At 35.8% G+C, this 15927-nt stretch overlaps 2 protein-coding genes across 3 annotated transcripts; one reads left to right on the top strand and one right to left on the bottom strand.

The window, feature by feature from the left end:
- The first annotated feature begins 1472 nt into the window (after positions 1-1472).
- Positions 1473-5276, top strand: LOC101209316 (pectinesterase QRT1). Its single transcript, XM_004150251.2, has 5 exons — positions 1473-1768; positions 3168-3363; positions 3455-3658; positions 4449-4684; positions 4953-5276. Exons 1-5 carry the CDS (start codon positions 1473-1475, stop codon positions 5098-5100), a joined length of 1080 nt encoding a protein of 359 aa, XP_004150299.1. The 3' UTR covers positions 5101-5276.
- Positions 4119-15418, bottom strand: LOC101209563. 2 transcript variants are annotated; one of them, XM_011660640.2, is made up of 5 exons: positions 14973-15418; positions 14407-14602; positions 12773-13474; positions 12275-12486; positions 4119-4618 (listed from the first exon to the last, which is right to left on the bottom strand). In XM_011660640.2, exons 1-4 carry the CDS (start codon positions 15125-15127, stop codon positions 12295-12297), a joined length of 1245 nt encoding a protein of 414 aa, XP_011658942.1. In that variant the 5' UTR covers positions 15128-15418; the 3' UTR covers positions 4119-4618; positions 12275-12294. The 2 variants fall into 2 exon arrangements, with proteins under 2 accessions (XP_011658942.1, XP_004150300.2); XM_004150252.3 differs by having other exon boundaries at positions 4119-4574; positions 14973-15417.
- Between the last annotated feature and the right edge of the window lie 509 nt (positions 15419-15927).

The raw sequence follows: 15927 nt of genomic DNA, 5'->3' as shown, positions 1-15927 counted from the left end.
GTAAGCACGGGAAAGGAGCCAGGGCAGGAATCTTTCTCCCAACATTAAGGGCTAGCTTGTCCCCGTAGTTTCAGAGTGTGATACATGTCAGCACAAGAAATAAGTAATTGCTTAAGCATATAGAGTGGATTAAGAACACTAGAGGTAGGTGGAATATGAATTAAGGAATTAGTGACACATCACATTTTGATACTAATCAAGCATCAACGTCTATTTAATAATATTTACAATAAATAGTTATTTAATGAAGCGTTCAAGTATTTGAATCTTGCAAATACAACTTTTAAGTGATAATTATTTCAACAACTATATACTTTGGTTTGTACACAATTTGAAAAAAGAAAGAACAATACAATGTGTTTCTAAGCAGAAATTTTCTCAAATTTTCGCAATTTTTCTCTTCATATACACATAATCATCAACCCCAAACGTAAAAGAATTTGAATGTTAATAGCTGTGTACTACAGAAATATATATATATATATATATATTAATTAAAGAGACGAAGAAGAAAAAAACCCTTCACTCCGAAAACTCACTCAAAACTCAAAATAATCTTAATTAATTTTAAAGAGAAAAAAAAACCTGTCTCTTTGATCTCTCTGTCTAACGTAAAAGAATTATTGTTCAAATGCATTAAAGAAATTAGTTCCATCATTATTGAACTTAACACTAACTAGAACACAAAACTCAAAGATCCTTGAATAAAAATAAACAGTCTATTTTCATAATTATTATTATGGATAGACGAACTCAAAATCTTAAATGAAAACATATGTATATACTTTTCTTTAATCTCTCCCGATAATCTCTCTATTTCTTGTATCTCTTCCCATTATTTAAAATGGAAATGGTTGGATAAAAACTCAAAATGAGAATAATAAAAATAATTATATAATGGTTGAGTATCTTTTCCTTTTAATTTGTTAAGTTAAGATCCTGCTGTTTAAATATTTCTTATGAATATACACACATATATGAAAAAGAGATCAGTTACGTTGTTTCTGATAATTAAGTAGGATTCACACACACAAAGTAGTGGGTTCGTGGGGAAGTTTATTTAAAACTCCCAAATTCATTCATTATTCAAATTCAAACCCTTCCAAGCCCTTTTATTTCTTTTTCTTTCCCATGCAAAGACAATTTTCATCAAAACAATTTTTACTCTCTAAACCCTTCTCTTCATTCTTTATTTAAACGTAACACTCCCCCTTTTCTCATAGATTACATTCCCATTCAAAGATCCTTTCATATTTTTCCTTCCTCTATTTCCCAAAACAAAAACAAAAAAAAAACCCTTTAAAATTCATGAACATTTAACTCTCACTCATAGATAAACTCCTCTCTTCCACACCCTTTTAACTCCTTCCACTTTCACTTTAAAATCACTATTAACAATCCAACCTTTTAATTTGAGCACTGATCGAATTGTTTTCATGATGAGGAACTTCTTGTGTTTCCTATGTAATAACATGAATAATGGAGGGTTTTTCCCTTGCATCATCGTTCTTGGTTTTCTTCTGCTGTGTGTCGCTGGAGGGAGCAGCGGTAGGGGTCGTGGTGGTGTGATCAGTTGGGATGATCTGCGTGTGGATGTTTGGCGGCGGCAGAGGATGAGCTCCAGCGAGGGGTTGGGGAATGGGACCAGAATCATTGTGGTCGATAAAAATTGCTCCGGCGACTCCACCACGGTGCAAGGGGCGGTGGATATGGTTCCTCATAATAACAAACAGAGAGTTAAGATTTATATTCTTCCTGGCATTTACAGGTTCGTGTTGTATATAATTATACATATCATCAATTATATTTTGCCTTTTTTTTTTCTTTCTCTTTTTTAATTTCTTTTACAGTGCATATTACAAATCACATATGCAAACATCAAAATTAAAATTATTGTGTACATTATCAGATATCATCTTTAGATATTAGATATTAATTTGTTGTTTTTCTATTAAAAAAGAAAGAAAGAAAGAACTACCCATGATGAATTTTTTGTTTTGTTTGGAAAATACGACATAAAGTTAGATTATTATACTTAACTTTCTATAGATATTTTTAAGTTATCTTTTGAGTAAAAATCTTTTAAACTTTTTTTAACAAAAGTGAAAAATTGAAAAATATTTAGTGCAGTGATATCTAAAACGAGAATTTAGATTTTAGCATTATTTTAGGGTTGTTATCTCAACGTTACAAGTCTCAATTTTCGTCCAAAAATCTTTTGGAAATATTTACAATAAAAGTTAATAAATAAATAAATAACCCTAACAGTTTTAAATTATTAAGGATTATATATATATATATATGATGATTATAGGTGGTTTTCTTTTAATAACAGCATTGTAGGTGACCTTTAAAGATTGAAGTATATTATATAGACATTAGTTATGGTATACTTTAGACATTGATAAAAGTTAAATGAGAAACAAACACATAATATTAAAGTAATTGAATACGTTAGAAATCACTTGTAAAATGCTTTGTTATTTCAGATAAATAAATAAATTGGTTCATCCTAGAAAATAGAAATCGTCGAAAGACTTATATTTGCTAAAATTTAACGGTTCATTTTTATTTTATTTTTTTTTAGATAAACAATAAACAGAAATGAAACAATTATTTGTAAATATTGTTTGTTTGTTTGTTGTCATTTGAAAAGAGGTGAGGTTAATTAGGTTTCTTTTTGGAAAGATTAATTCAGGTTATATCTAAGGTGTGATAGTAACAAAAAAATCTTTTAATTTTGATAAGTTGATAAGTTATAAATTCTAAATAAATCAACCTAAATTTTGGATCAAATTTAGAACACACTTTGAATTTGATGTTTTGGATTCGGGATAATCATTTATATTAAGTTTAATAAAAATAAAATAAAAATGTCACCTTTAAAATGCTAATCTTTGTAGGTAGATTGTATCAAAATGTATGAGATTATGATGTTTTGAATAACTATTCCAAAATATAAAAATAATTCAAACAAAAGTGTGTGTAAGCAGGGAGATTTGTGTGAATAATGTTGGGAAGGTTAAATGGTAGAGTAGGTTCATGGTTTAGAATTAGAATTTAACTCATATTGTAGGAATTAACTATTATTAGACCAACTTTCTCTTGACCATAAGACATTTTGAGCTGTTTTTATTTTGTTAGAGAATTAACAAAATTTTGTGCAGAGAGAAGGTATACATACCCATCACCAAGCCATATATTTCCTTGATTGGAAACAAGAATAGAGTTACAGATACTGTTATTACATGGAATGACAAAGCATCAGACAAAAGTATCGACGGAGTCGAGCTCGGGACGTATAGAACAGCAACAGTTGCAATAGACTCAGACTACTTTTGTGCCACAGGAATCACATTTGAGGTTAGAACCAAAAAGAAACTATATAACTATAGGGAGAGAATAGTTTATTTAGAATAAGTCTTAATAATAAGAATAATGTTGATATTTGTAGAATACAGTTGTGGCAAAGCCAGGAGATAAGGGAAGACAAGGCGTAGCATTAAGAATAACAGGAGATAAAGCAATGTTCTATAGAGTGAAATTCTTGGGAGGACAAGATACACTTCTAGATGATTTGGGCACACATTATTACTATCAATGTCACATTCAAGGAAGTGTTGATTTCATTTTTGGTACTGCTAGATCACTCTATGAGGTACTCTCCTTTTACTATTCTGTTACTCATCTTAATTGTTTCCTTTAAACTTTTAAATTTTTGTAAATCAATCAATTTAAATCCTTTACTAAATTACGCTTTAAAATTGTCCAGGTATTTAATACTTAAAGTGTAGACTTTTTTATTTGATGTATGAATACTTTTCAAATGAAATCTTAATTGAGAGTCTAAATTGAGATGAACATTCAAGATTTAAATTAAATTGAGAGTCTAAATTGATATGAACATTCAAGATTTAAATTAAAATAATACACCAAAACTACAACTTTTTCAACTATTGAAAATATTTATAATATTTACAAATAGAAGAAAAGTTTATTTATAATAGAAAGTAAAATTTATTTGATGCGATAGACTTAGATATTTTTACTTTAAATACAGGTTTATTTATAATAGAAAGTAAAATTTTACTATTTTGTTAATATTATTTTACAAATAATTTTCCTAATTATAATAGGGTTATAAATTGACATTGATTTCTTGTCGTTAACCAACCAAAGATCGACAAAATTTCTTGTATTTTAATATATCCTAAATCAAAACTCCTAAAATATATCATAGCAGAGAGCTGATATGACAATGGTTCGAAGTACCCAAGACGATCTGTGAAACTTAAATATATCAAAGGAACTAAATTAAGACTCCTAAAATTATACTGATCGAATTGAATCTAAGTTCTAAGAAGGTCAAATTGACAAATGTAACCTTTTGATCTTTCAATCTTTGCAACCTCTCCATCTGATATTGATCTTCTCTCTTCAAAACTCAGCAATGTGTGATAACTTCTACAGCAGAGAGCTATGGAGCAATAGCAGCACATCATCGAGCCTCACCAGACGATGACACCGGTTTCTCCTTCGTACGCTGTGTGATTAATGGAAGTGGGAAAGTATACCTGGGAAGAGCGTGGGGGAACTACTCAAGAACAATATATTCTAACTGTTACATTGAAGATGTAATCAATCCATTAGGATGGAGTGACTGGAATGACCCATCAAGACAAAGGTAAAACTCAAAAGCCAACCCCACCCCACCCCCAAGACAAAAAGTACACTCCCGAATTTGGCAGACTTTCTTCAGTGGCCCACTCCGATTTTCATACAAACCAGGTGTGTTTTACGAAATATCTTTGATATGTTGGACTTTTTGGATACCATCAAAACAGGAATTGATGGTACTTCAAAAAAAAAAAACCTTACATATTAAAGGTATTTCGTAAATGCACACAATCAACCTAATCTAATACAATTTTTTTCAAATGTTATGTACACAGGACAGTAGCTTTTGGGCAATATAATTGCAGGGGCAGTGGAGCTAGCACTAAAGATTGGGTGAAATGGGCAAAGACCTTCAACTACGAGGAAGTGAGACCTTTTGTAGATAGGAAATACATCAAAGGAGAACAGTGGCTTAACTTATGAGTTAACAAGAAGAAATAACAACTTTTGACACTTCAGAACTTACACTTATTGCTTCCTTCTCAAAGACAATTACATCAACACCATAGAGTATCTACGAGCTAGCGTCTACGTTTAGAGCATTTCATAATTCTTTCAAATGGTTGTGTCTACTTCCTTTTTTGTTTACAAATTTTCTTGAAGACATGAATTTAATTATTTGATTGATTGATTGCACAGATCCTTTTATGATGAAAAAAAAGTATGGCCAATCTTATGGCTTTGTGTCCAATGATCAAAATGACCTTAAAGGATCGTACATATAACTATGACTAGCACGCCCACACATATATGTTATAACAACCACACTCAAGTTGCCAAGATGAATACTTATTTTAATATAACAATCTGTTAGACCTCCAATATTATATCACTACAGGAGGAAGGGGAATAAGTTTGTTAAGGGGGGAGACACGTGTTAGTGATAGGTTAGTTAGCCATATAAATAAAATAAGTTGTTAAGGGAGGGAGACACGTGTGAGTAATTAGTTGGTTAGGGATAGGTTAGTTAGCCATATAAATAAGTTTGTTAAGGGAGGGAGGGATATGGATTTTTTTGGCAGTATTTGAATCTTTGAAGGGGAATAAGTTTGTTAAGGGGGGAGACACGTGTTAGTGATAGGTTAGTTAGCCATATAAGTAAAATAAGTTGTTAAGGGAGGGAGACACGTGTGAGTAATTAGTTGGTTAGGGATAGGTTAGTTAGCCATATAAATAAGTTTGTTAAGGGAGGGAGGGATATGGATTTTTTTGGCAGTATTTGAATCTTTCTGTTATCTCCTGGAAGAGAGGGAAACAGAGACGTGTTATTTTCTGTTTTATGCAAACAATAAGATTGAATTCTCAGTCGATTGGCTACGAGTTCCATCAAATTGGTATCAGAGCGTGATCTTGGAAGAAGTAAACGAAGATGGTGCAGACTCGGATGGAAGAAAAGATGGAGTCGTATGACCAGGAAATTCAGAGCATCAAGAAGGAGATGAGTAAAATGCCAATTATCGAAAAAACGTTGACCGAAATATCGAAAAACATGGAAAAACAGAACCAAATGATGTTACGATTCATGGAGTCGGCCGCCCTAGAGAGATCCATGATGAACGAAAGGATCACCGAGTTATCAATTCGGGGTACTCCGATGAAGAACAGCGATGACGGCGAAGGAACTTCCATTCGCGAAAACGAACCAAAGAAGGAAGAAATGAAAACGAGTGAAGACGCTAACAACGACCGCAACAAATTCAAAAAAGTGGAGATGCCAATCTTCAATGGAGATGATCCGGATTCATGGTTGTTTCGCGCCGAAAGGTATTTTCAAATTCATAATCTAAATGATTTCGGAAAGATGACCGTGGCAACGATTAGCTTCGAAGGACCCGCACTGAACTGGTATCGGTCTCAAGAAGAGTGGGATAAGTTCGCTGATTGGGCAAATTTAAAAGAAAGAGTGTTGATCTGATTTCGATCAACAAGGGAGGGATCTTTATACGGTCGGTTCTTGCGCATTCAACAGACGACTACAGTGGAAGAATACCGCAATTTGTTTGATAAATTAGTAGCACCTCTGTCGGATCTGGCCGATAAAGTGGTGGAAGAGACGTTCATGTCAGGATTGAAGCCCTGGATACAAGCCGAGATGGATTTCTGTGAGCCTCAAGGATTATCACAAATGATGAGAATCGCGCAGAAAGTAGAAAATAGAGAAGATATTAGACGAGAAGCAAACCTCCCTGGTTATTCGGGAACGAACAAAACTGAGCAATTCTGGAAGCGGGAGCAAAACCAGCACAGTTGGGAATTCTGGAAATTGGAACTGGCCGATGAGAACCGTCACGTTGAGAGGAACGGCTGGCGACGAGGTGCGGAGAACAGGCCCAACGAAGAGACTATCTGATGCCGAATTTCAATCACGAAAAGAGAGGGGACTCTGTTTTCGCTGCAGGATAATAAGGAATATGAAATCGTTGAAGAAGAGAAGGCAGAGCAGAAAGAGTTAAATGGGGCTGAAGTTCTCCAAGAAGAGCAGACTGTGGTGGAGTTGTCGATAAACTCCGTCGTGGGATTAACTAATCCAGGAACTATGAAGGTGAAGGGAAAATTACTAGGAAAGGAGATCATTGTATTAGTAGATTGTGGAGCTACACATAACTTCATTTCTGAAAGCTTGGTGGAGGAACTGCAGATAAGCACGAAAAGCACTACAAATTATGGAGTCATATTAGGCTCGGGAACGGCCATAAAAGGGAAGGGAGTTTGGTGAAGGCCATTGAGATGATAATTGGAAAATGGAGAGTTATTGATGATTTCTTGCCACTGGAGCTAGGAAGCGTGGATGCAATTTTGGGGATGCAATGGTTATACTCTCTTGGTATAACGGAAGTAGACTGGAAAAACTTAATTCTGACTTTTACCCAGACTTTTACCCACCACGGAGAGAAGATTGTTATAAAGGGAGACCCCAGTCTAACAAAGGCAAGAGTCAGCTTAAAGACCCTTATGAAATCTTGGGGAGACAAGGATCAAGGGTTTTTGGTCGAATGCAGAGCTTTAGAAAGAAGGGAAGACTTAGAAAGGGATAACTCGTTTGATGAAACTTTGGCTGTAGAGGAGTCAGTAGCAGCAGTGTTGAAAAACTTCGAAGATGTCTTTGAGTGGCCCGAAACGTTGCCACCACGAAGAGTAATAGAACACCAGATTCACCTAAAGAAGGGAACTGATCCAGTGAACGTACGACCCTATAGGTATGCATATCACCAGAAGGCAGAAATGGAAAAACTGGTGGAAGAAATGCTAGCATCGGGAGTAATACAGCCAAGCACAAGTCCTTATTCCAGTCCAGTACTATTGGTAAGAAAGAAAGATGGAAGCTGGCGTTTTTGTGTGGATTACAGGGCCTTGAATAACGTTACCGTACCAGACAAGTTCCCAATTCCAGTGATTGAGGAGTTGTTTGATGAGTTGAATGGAGCCACAGTTTTTACGAAGATTGATCTAAAATCAGGGTATCATCAAATTAGGATGAGTACTGATGACATTGAAAAGACAGCATTCAGAACTCATGAGGGTCATTATGAGTTTTTGGTAATGCCGTTCGGGTTGACTAATGCACCATCCACTTTTCAATCATTGATGAATACTATATTCAAGCCTACCTAAGAAGGTTCGTCTTAGTATTCTTTGATGATATTTTGATCTACAGCAAGGGGTTGAAAGATCATCTGAGTCATTTGAGGGCAATATTAGAAGTATTGAGGAGGAATGAACTCTATGCAAACAGGAAGAAATGTAACTTTGCTCAGTCTCGGTGGACTACTTAGGACATATTATTTCAGGGGATGGAGTTGAGGTGGATCCTGAAAAGATCAGGGCAATAAGGGAGTGGCCCGCTCCTGTTAACGTAAGGGAAGTAAGGGGATTCCTTGGTCTGACAGGGTATTATCGCAAGTTTGTCCAAAATTATGGGACAATTGCAGCTCCTTTGACACAATTACTGAAGATAGGAGGATTTAAATGGACGGGGGAGGTTCAGGAAGCATTCAATAGGCTGAAACAAGCCATGATGACACTTCCCGTGTTAGCTCTACCTGATTTCAATATGCCCTTTGAAATAGAAACTGACGCTTCTGGATTCGGGTTGGGGGCTGTGTTAATCCAGAACCAACGACCAATTGCGTATTATAGTCATACACTGGCAGTGCGGGATAGAGCCAAACCTGTATACGAGAGAGAGTTGATGGCAGTAGTAATGGCGGTGCAAAGGTGGCGTCCATACTTGTTGGGGAAGAGTTTTCTAGTCAAGACTGATCAACGTTCCTTGAAGTTTCTGCTGGAACAGAGAGCGATACAGCCCCAATATCAGAAGTGGATATCCAAACTTCTGGGATATTCCTTTGAGGTGGTGTATAAACCGGGGTTAGAGAATAAAGCCGCGGATGCACTGTCCAGAGTACCACCAACAATACACTTGAATCAGTTGACAGCCCCTAAACTGATCGATGTCGAAGTCATCAAGGCAGAAGTGGCACAAGACGAGAAGTTGAAGAATGTTATGCAGAAATTGAGTGAGACCGAAGAGTTGGAGGAGGGAAGATATTCAATCAAACAGGGGCTGCTGATGTACAAGGGTCGAATAGAATTATCTAAAACATCTAAGTTGATTCCCACCATCTTACACACTTATCATGATTCGGTATTTGGGGGTCACTCGGGGTTCTTAAGGACATACAAAAGGATGGCTGCGGAGTTACATTGGGAAGGTATGAAGCAGGAAGTGAAGAAGTATTGCGAGGAGTGCATGATATGTCAAAGAAATAAGACTTTGGCGCTATCACCAGCTGGACTGTTAACTCCGTTAGAGGTACCCAATCGGGTATGGGAGGATATTTCGATGGATTTTGTGGAGGGATTACCTAAAGCAGCAGGGTATGAAGTCTTATTTGTAGTGGTTGATCGGTTCAGTAAATATGGACATTTCATCCCTATGAAACATCCATATTCAGCAAAGACGGTAGCTGAAATATTTGTGAAGGAAGTCGTGCGGTTACATGGATATCCCAAATCCATTGTTTCAGATAGAGACAAGGTGTTTTTAAGTCACTTCTGGAGGGAATTATTTCGCGTAGCAGGAACCAAATTGAACCACAGCACAGCATATCATCCACAAACGGATGGTCAAACAGAAGTTGTTAACCGTGGAGTGGAGACATTCTTGCGTTGCTTTTGTGGAGAGAAGCCTAAGGAATGGGTTAAATGGGTACCGTGGGCAGAATATTGGTATAACACTACATATCAGCGTGCACTCGGAGTCACACCATTTCAGGTTATGTACGGGCGTTTGCCACCTCCCTTGATATACTATGGAGAGAGGGACACTACTAACTCTATGTTAGATGAACAGCTGAGAGAAAGAGATGTGGTGTTAGGAGCCATACGTGAACACTTGAGAGTTGCACAGGACAAGATGAAGAAATATGCCGATACCAAGAGAAGAGAGGTTCATTACCAGGTTGGAGATTTGGTTTATTGAAGATAAGAGCCATACCGACAAGTGACTGTCAGAAGAAAACGAAATGAAAAACTTTCTCCTAAGTTCTTTGGACCGTACAAGGTGATAGCTAAAATTGGTCCGGTGGCCTACAAGCTGGAATTACCAGAGAATTCAACCATACACCCGGTATTTCATGTATCACAGCTAAAAAAGGTGTTGGGAGAGCACAAGGAAGATAAGCATGATGTTCCCTGTTTAACAGAAAATCATGAATGGAGGGATACTCCCGAGAAGGTTTATAGTTATTCAAAAAACAAGGCGGGAGACTGGGATGTGTTAGTGCAATGGAAGGGCCTTCCACAACATGAGGCTACTTGGGAGCTATATGAGGAGTTGAAGCAGCGTTTTCCAGATTTTCACCTTGAGGACAAGGTGAATTTGGAGAAGGAGAGTAATGTTAGACCTCCAATATTATATCACTACAGGAGGAAGGGGAATAAGTTTGTTAAGGGGGGAGACACGTGTTAGTGATAGGTTAGTTAGCCATATAAATAAAATAAGTTGTTAAGGGAGGGAGACACGTGTGAGATAATTGGTTGGTTAGGGATAGGGTTAGTTAGCCATATAAATAAGTTTGTTAAGGGAGGGAGGGATATGGATTTTTTTGGCAGTATTTGAATCTTTCTGTTATCTCCTGGAAGAGAGGGAAACAGAGACGTGTTATTTTCTGTTTTATGCAAACAATAAGATTGAATTCTCAGTCGATTGGCTATGAGTTCCATCACAATCCTATTTTGGTCCTTCAATTTTGGATCTTGTTCTATTTCGACCATTTATTGCTTGAACTTTTAAAATGTGTTTATTTTGGTATCTAATCTTAAGATTATGTAACTCTTTAACAATGATTGTTTAAGTATGAAATTGTGTAGCATGTGTTTGAGGAAGTAAAATGCCAACCAAAGGGCCAAATAATTGAACCACCAAAATCTTGAAAGCAAAATGACTTTTAAGAACCAGTGTTCGGGTCAAATTATGTCACCTCGACTTACCTTAAATTGAAACCATAACCTCTTTTAGTTAGTTGTTGAGGCTGAAATCTAAGATTTTTTAGCATAGCTAACATATCCGCCTAGGTATCCAAAAACCTAGGTCATCTTATCACTCTATGTAAGAGTTGACAGAATCTTAATACAAGTGACCAAAATAGGCACTTTCAAAATTCACGACTAGAATAGACAATTTTTTAAGTTTAAAAACAAGATTCAAAGTTTAGAGACTAAAATACAATTTAAATAATCACATAGTTTCTAAAACAATGAAAAATGTAATAAGTTTTCGATACTAAATAAATATTTTTTAAAATATCAAAAAATAAAATTTAGATTAAATAATTTTGGTTGCAATCTTTAAGTTTGTTCAATTTTAGTCTTTGTAATTTCAAAAAAAAAAAAAAAATTTAGTCCCTCAAAAGTTTTATTTTAACAAAATTAGTTAAATAATAACAATAATTTTTATGCAATAAAATTTGAATATGTTAGGATGAATTCGCAGTCAAAATGCTAATAGATAACAAAATGTAAAATGTTTTTTAAAGAATAAAAAAGAAAGAAAATAGAAGTCCAAAATTTAAGGTTTATTAAAAGTGTAGAGACTAAAATTTGGTATTTGAAAGTTCACCAACCAAAAACTTGTTCCTTAACAAGTCTCAAACTAAATGGACAAAATAATATTTTAACCTAAAATTTATGAATAGAAGTCTTTAACTTGAAATGACTAGCTTGTTAATTCTTTTTAACATAATGCAAGATGATATGTTCTAACAATAGAACAATTCTCTATCAGCTCTGAAAAATGACTCAAGTGGATCACCATAAGGTTCTTAGACTCATGCATAAGATTCCTCAGGCTCTTCTAAAGTCTTACCATATTCTGATCATATATTAAGTTGAACTAAAGAAATAAAGAAACTCACTTCATCATGAGACCAATTTACACAAGTATGTGCAAGTGTTTCAACACTTCAAAAAAAGCATGCTTGAAGAAATGGCTAGTCTCTAGAAAGTAAAATGACAGAAGCCTACCAAATTTCAAAAGGCGATGCAGCTTGATTTTATTAGCAATCGGCTAACTTATCGTGAAGTTTAGAAACCTTACAAGGATATACCAGAAGACTCTCAAGTGCCGAGATTTGGTCCTCGAGTAGAAACCGGCTGGCCATGAGAATATCTCCATTGATCACATGCTGTGCATTTCTCCAACTTCACACTGTTTTCTAAGGTGCAGAATTTACATGACCAGAATTTGTATCTGGTATCAGAATCTGTTGGCTTTTGCGAGAAACAGAGCTCACATATTGGAGCTAGTGGCTGCAGGACAATGAACATTGGATCGGAAAAAAAAAACAGTGAGAAGCTAGGCAGGATGATAATAATAACATGCCCATAGCGATATTTCAAAGTAAAACTTTACGAACTTTAACGTAAATATAAATTTGATTAATTGAAGAAATTTTTCACATACATTTTTATATGTAGAAATGTTAATAAATAAAAGGACCAGTCTATGTGCTAGTTAGTTTCTACGATCCCACTGCTGCACATGTATTAAAAGATGATGGGTTCATATAGTAATAAAAATGAATACAACACATACTGGATTTAGTAAGGTGCAATTTCCACATTCCCACATGGAAAGTTCTCCAGGATGAATAGTTCCATCATTTCTTGCCATCAAATTAGAGGATGAACAGGACAAATCTATTGAGCTAGTCTCTGCAGAAGATTGAGGAAATGAAATTCTATCTGGCAGTTTATGGCGCTTATTTGATTCAGCACTATAGTCAGCAGAGGAACCAGGGATTGCATTATCTTTGGATAAATCAACAAAGTCAGGTTCCAGACGACCATTGGAAGACTTGTTAAAACTCCTTTCTGACTCACGACATCTTTTCTGGTGTAATGCGTCCACACTCTTACTTAAATTGTGAAAGGGTCCTGATTTACCGGCTTGGGAGGAATGTGCTGCTTCTGATGGAAAATGAGGACAACAATCCTCATCCACAGGCATTCCTTGAAATGAAGCACACCAAATATCATCCTGAAGCCTCCTTTCTGCAGCCATTGCAGCTGCTTGTACAGGGCTTAGTGCAACCATGATGTTGCTATCACCACCAAGTCGATTAGGCCCAGATGGAAGTAGAGATCCCAAACGTCTTCTTCCTTCTGCAGCAGCTAAGGAAGATTTGCGGAGGGAAGAAAGAGAGGGTTGGCGCACATTACCACCCAAACGCCTTCCTGGGAGATCAAATCCCTGTGCTGTACCACTAACTCCCTTAGCGATCAACTCCTCACATTCCTTCATTCACAAAAACCATCAAATTTGATGCATGATAAAAGGCAACGTCCAATCAAAATGAAAATTTTCAATACAATAGAAAAGACAAATACATGGTTATGTTGAAGAATGTTCTATTCAAGGAAACATATGCCCATGAGTTATAAATGCGAAACAAACTTGCAGTCAGTCATTAGTACTAAAACATGAGGAACAGTTATGAAATGCAGAGAACTAAAAGCAGCAAAATGTGGTCTAAGTACACAATTGGATGAGCCCCCTCCTTGCAGCACTTGTTAATAAATATCAAGAAGACAATACCACTTTTTTAATCTCTGATATAGGCCAATTGTCTTAACCATTATTATGTCTATCTATTGGCATGCAATAGGACTATAACACGGGCTAACCAGAAACCTTACATATGGCAGGCTGAACTTATACCAAGAAGATGAATGTCTACAAAGCACAAACATGGATACGAGACACTAGTACAACACGACACAGACACAACAAAGTCATGTTTATTAAAATGTACATTTTTCTAAAATATATATCATTTGTATATCATAGGAAATTTCAAAGCAAATGGGTTGCCGCATTTATATGCTTTAAATATTAGTTTGATGTATTTGTATTTCACACTCAAACATTATAATTATCAAACATACAAGTGCCTTTTTAGTCTACCCAACAAGTGTTCTATGCATGTCTGACACGTTTGTTGTCCTAAGAGGTGTTCTGTATGTATGCAACAAGTGTCAATGTGTCCAACACGTGCCGGACATGGGCACACTAGAATGTATGTTCTTAGGTGAATGTAAATGAAAGGTGCCAAATAAGTGAACCATAATCCTATGACAACACATGAATATCATTCTTGTGTCTTTTTCAGATATTTATTACAAAACCATATTGGACAAGAAAAAAAAAACAAAACATAAATGATACACCTTTCTAAGCTCATCCCAAAGCTTGTAGAAATTGGCATTGTGAGGACCATGAAGATTATGGCAAAGCTCGTGTAACATTGTATCCAAAACTTGATTGAAGGGGAAGAAATCCCCATCCCTATTTGGCCTTCGAAGCCTCAACTTCACATGAATTCCACGTCCCACATTTAACCCTAAAAGTGCAGGATTTTTTGGGCTGCAAATTTATCGACAAACATAATGCGCAACAACAGTGAGAAATTCATTACTTCCCTTACTAATCACAAGACTAAAAAAGCACAGGAATAAACCAAGAATGAACATTTTGGGCAGTTTGACTTAGTTTAACAAATTTCTCCTTTCATCATTCCTTGCAACAAAAAATTTAAATGATATCTTCAGTTTTTCATTTCAAACAACCATCAAGAATAATATAAAAAATGAATAGATATAGAATCCAAGAGAAAATCCAAAAACAAAAACTACAATCCTGCCATTATAAGCAACAAGAAACAACGTGATGGAAACTTCAGACCATAAAAAGAAAAAAGAAAAAGAAAGTAGAGTGCCTTGTAAGTAACATTTACCAAAACTCCGAAAGAACCTTGACTCGCCATTTATGTTTACGCATAATGGGTTGAACTTGTTTGGCGATTCTCTCGAGCATGTCCTTTGCTTCTTTCTCTCCAGCCTTCTTCAGGGCTTTAATTTCCCAAACTTTGTTGAGGTCACCCACATCCATGGTAAGAGAGGAGAGGAGAGGAGATATATTTGAAATCGAAATATGTTAATAGAAAGAATGTTTGAAGCAGATTAGGGATTATTTAGAATTGGAATCGGCATTGAAATCTGGATGAAGAGATAAATTTGAGGTTGATGGAGAGTTGGCGGGAGTTTTGAGTTGGCTCGACGGCAAGAAACTCTGATGAGGAGAGGCGTGGTTGGGAGACGCATCTCTCCAAACTATGGGTCTGGGAGGATAGTCCCGACGTTTTTACTTTTTTTCTATTGTTATTATTTCTTACCACATCATATGGATGGATGTTCATTTTTTGAAATCGTTGTCTATTTGGGGTTCAAGTTTTAAACTATGCTTTAACCTTCTTACGCTGTTAGTTTCTTAACGGAAAATCATTGAAGGCGTTAAATGATGAGAGAGGTAGCTACTTCACAAAAATTATTAATTTGACATTATTTTCTTTTAATAATAATATAATATGGCATCTCTCCTTTTGTTTTTCTTTCTTTCTCCAACCTCTCCTCTAACCCTCCTCCTCGTAACCTTTTCTACCAACATCACCATTAAGACCATACGAGAAGATTTTTATGCGGAGATCGGATCATGTGCTTTAGAAGGTGTTTGGCTCATGAGTTTGGAATTAGGGGATTTGGCATTTGAAGTCAAACTCATGTAATTAAGATTATGTTTTTTTTCACTGAATGTTATATGCTTTAGAAATTTTTTCACTTCAACATCTTACCAATGATCATTGATCATCGTTGGCAACAAATGTTAGCCAACTTCACGATCAACCACGATGA

The sequence above is a fragment of the Cucumis sativus genome, chromosome 7 (genome assembly GCF_000004075.3).
Source record: "Cucumis sativus cultivar 9930 chromosome 7, Cucumber_9930_V3, whole genome shotgun sequence".
Classification (NCBI taxonomy): Eukaryota; Viridiplantae; Streptophyta; class Magnoliopsida; order Cucurbitales; family Cucurbitaceae; genus Cucumis; species Cucumis sativus.
The sequence above is the reverse complement of the archived record's forward strand: the minus strand, read 5'-3'. Positions and strand labels throughout refer to the sequence as shown.

What these genes read in the sequence shown, in the direction of transcription:
- LOC101209316 (XM_004150251.2), top strand. Translation starts at nt 1,473, where the DNA reads ATGAATAATGGAGGGTTTTTCCCTTGCATCATCGTTCTTGGTTTTCTT. An exon ending in ATTCTTCCTGGCATTTACAG is followed by an intron (nt 1,769 to 3,167) that starts GTTCGTGTTGTA and finishes AATTTTGTGCAG; the next exon opens with AGAGAAGGTATACATACCCA. An exon ending in CCACAGGAATCACATTTGAG is followed by an intron (nt 3,364 to 3,454) that starts GTTAGAACCAAA and finishes TGATATTTGTAG; the next exon opens with AATACAGTTGTGGCAAAGCC.
- LOC101209563 (XM_011660640.2), bottom strand. Translation starts at nt 15,127, where the DNA reads ATGGATGTGGGTGACCTCAACAAAGTTTGGGAAATTAAAGCCCTGAAG. An exon ending in AAGGTTCTTTCGGAGTTTTG is followed by an intron (nt 14,603 to 14,972) that starts GTAAATGTTACT and finishes ATAAATTTGCAG; the next exon opens with CCCAAAAAATCCTGCACTTT. An exon ending in ATTGCACCTTACTAAATCCA is followed by an intron (nt 12,487 to 12,772) that starts GTATGTGTTGTA and finishes ATTGTCCTGCAG; the next exon opens with CCACTAGCTCCAATATGTGA.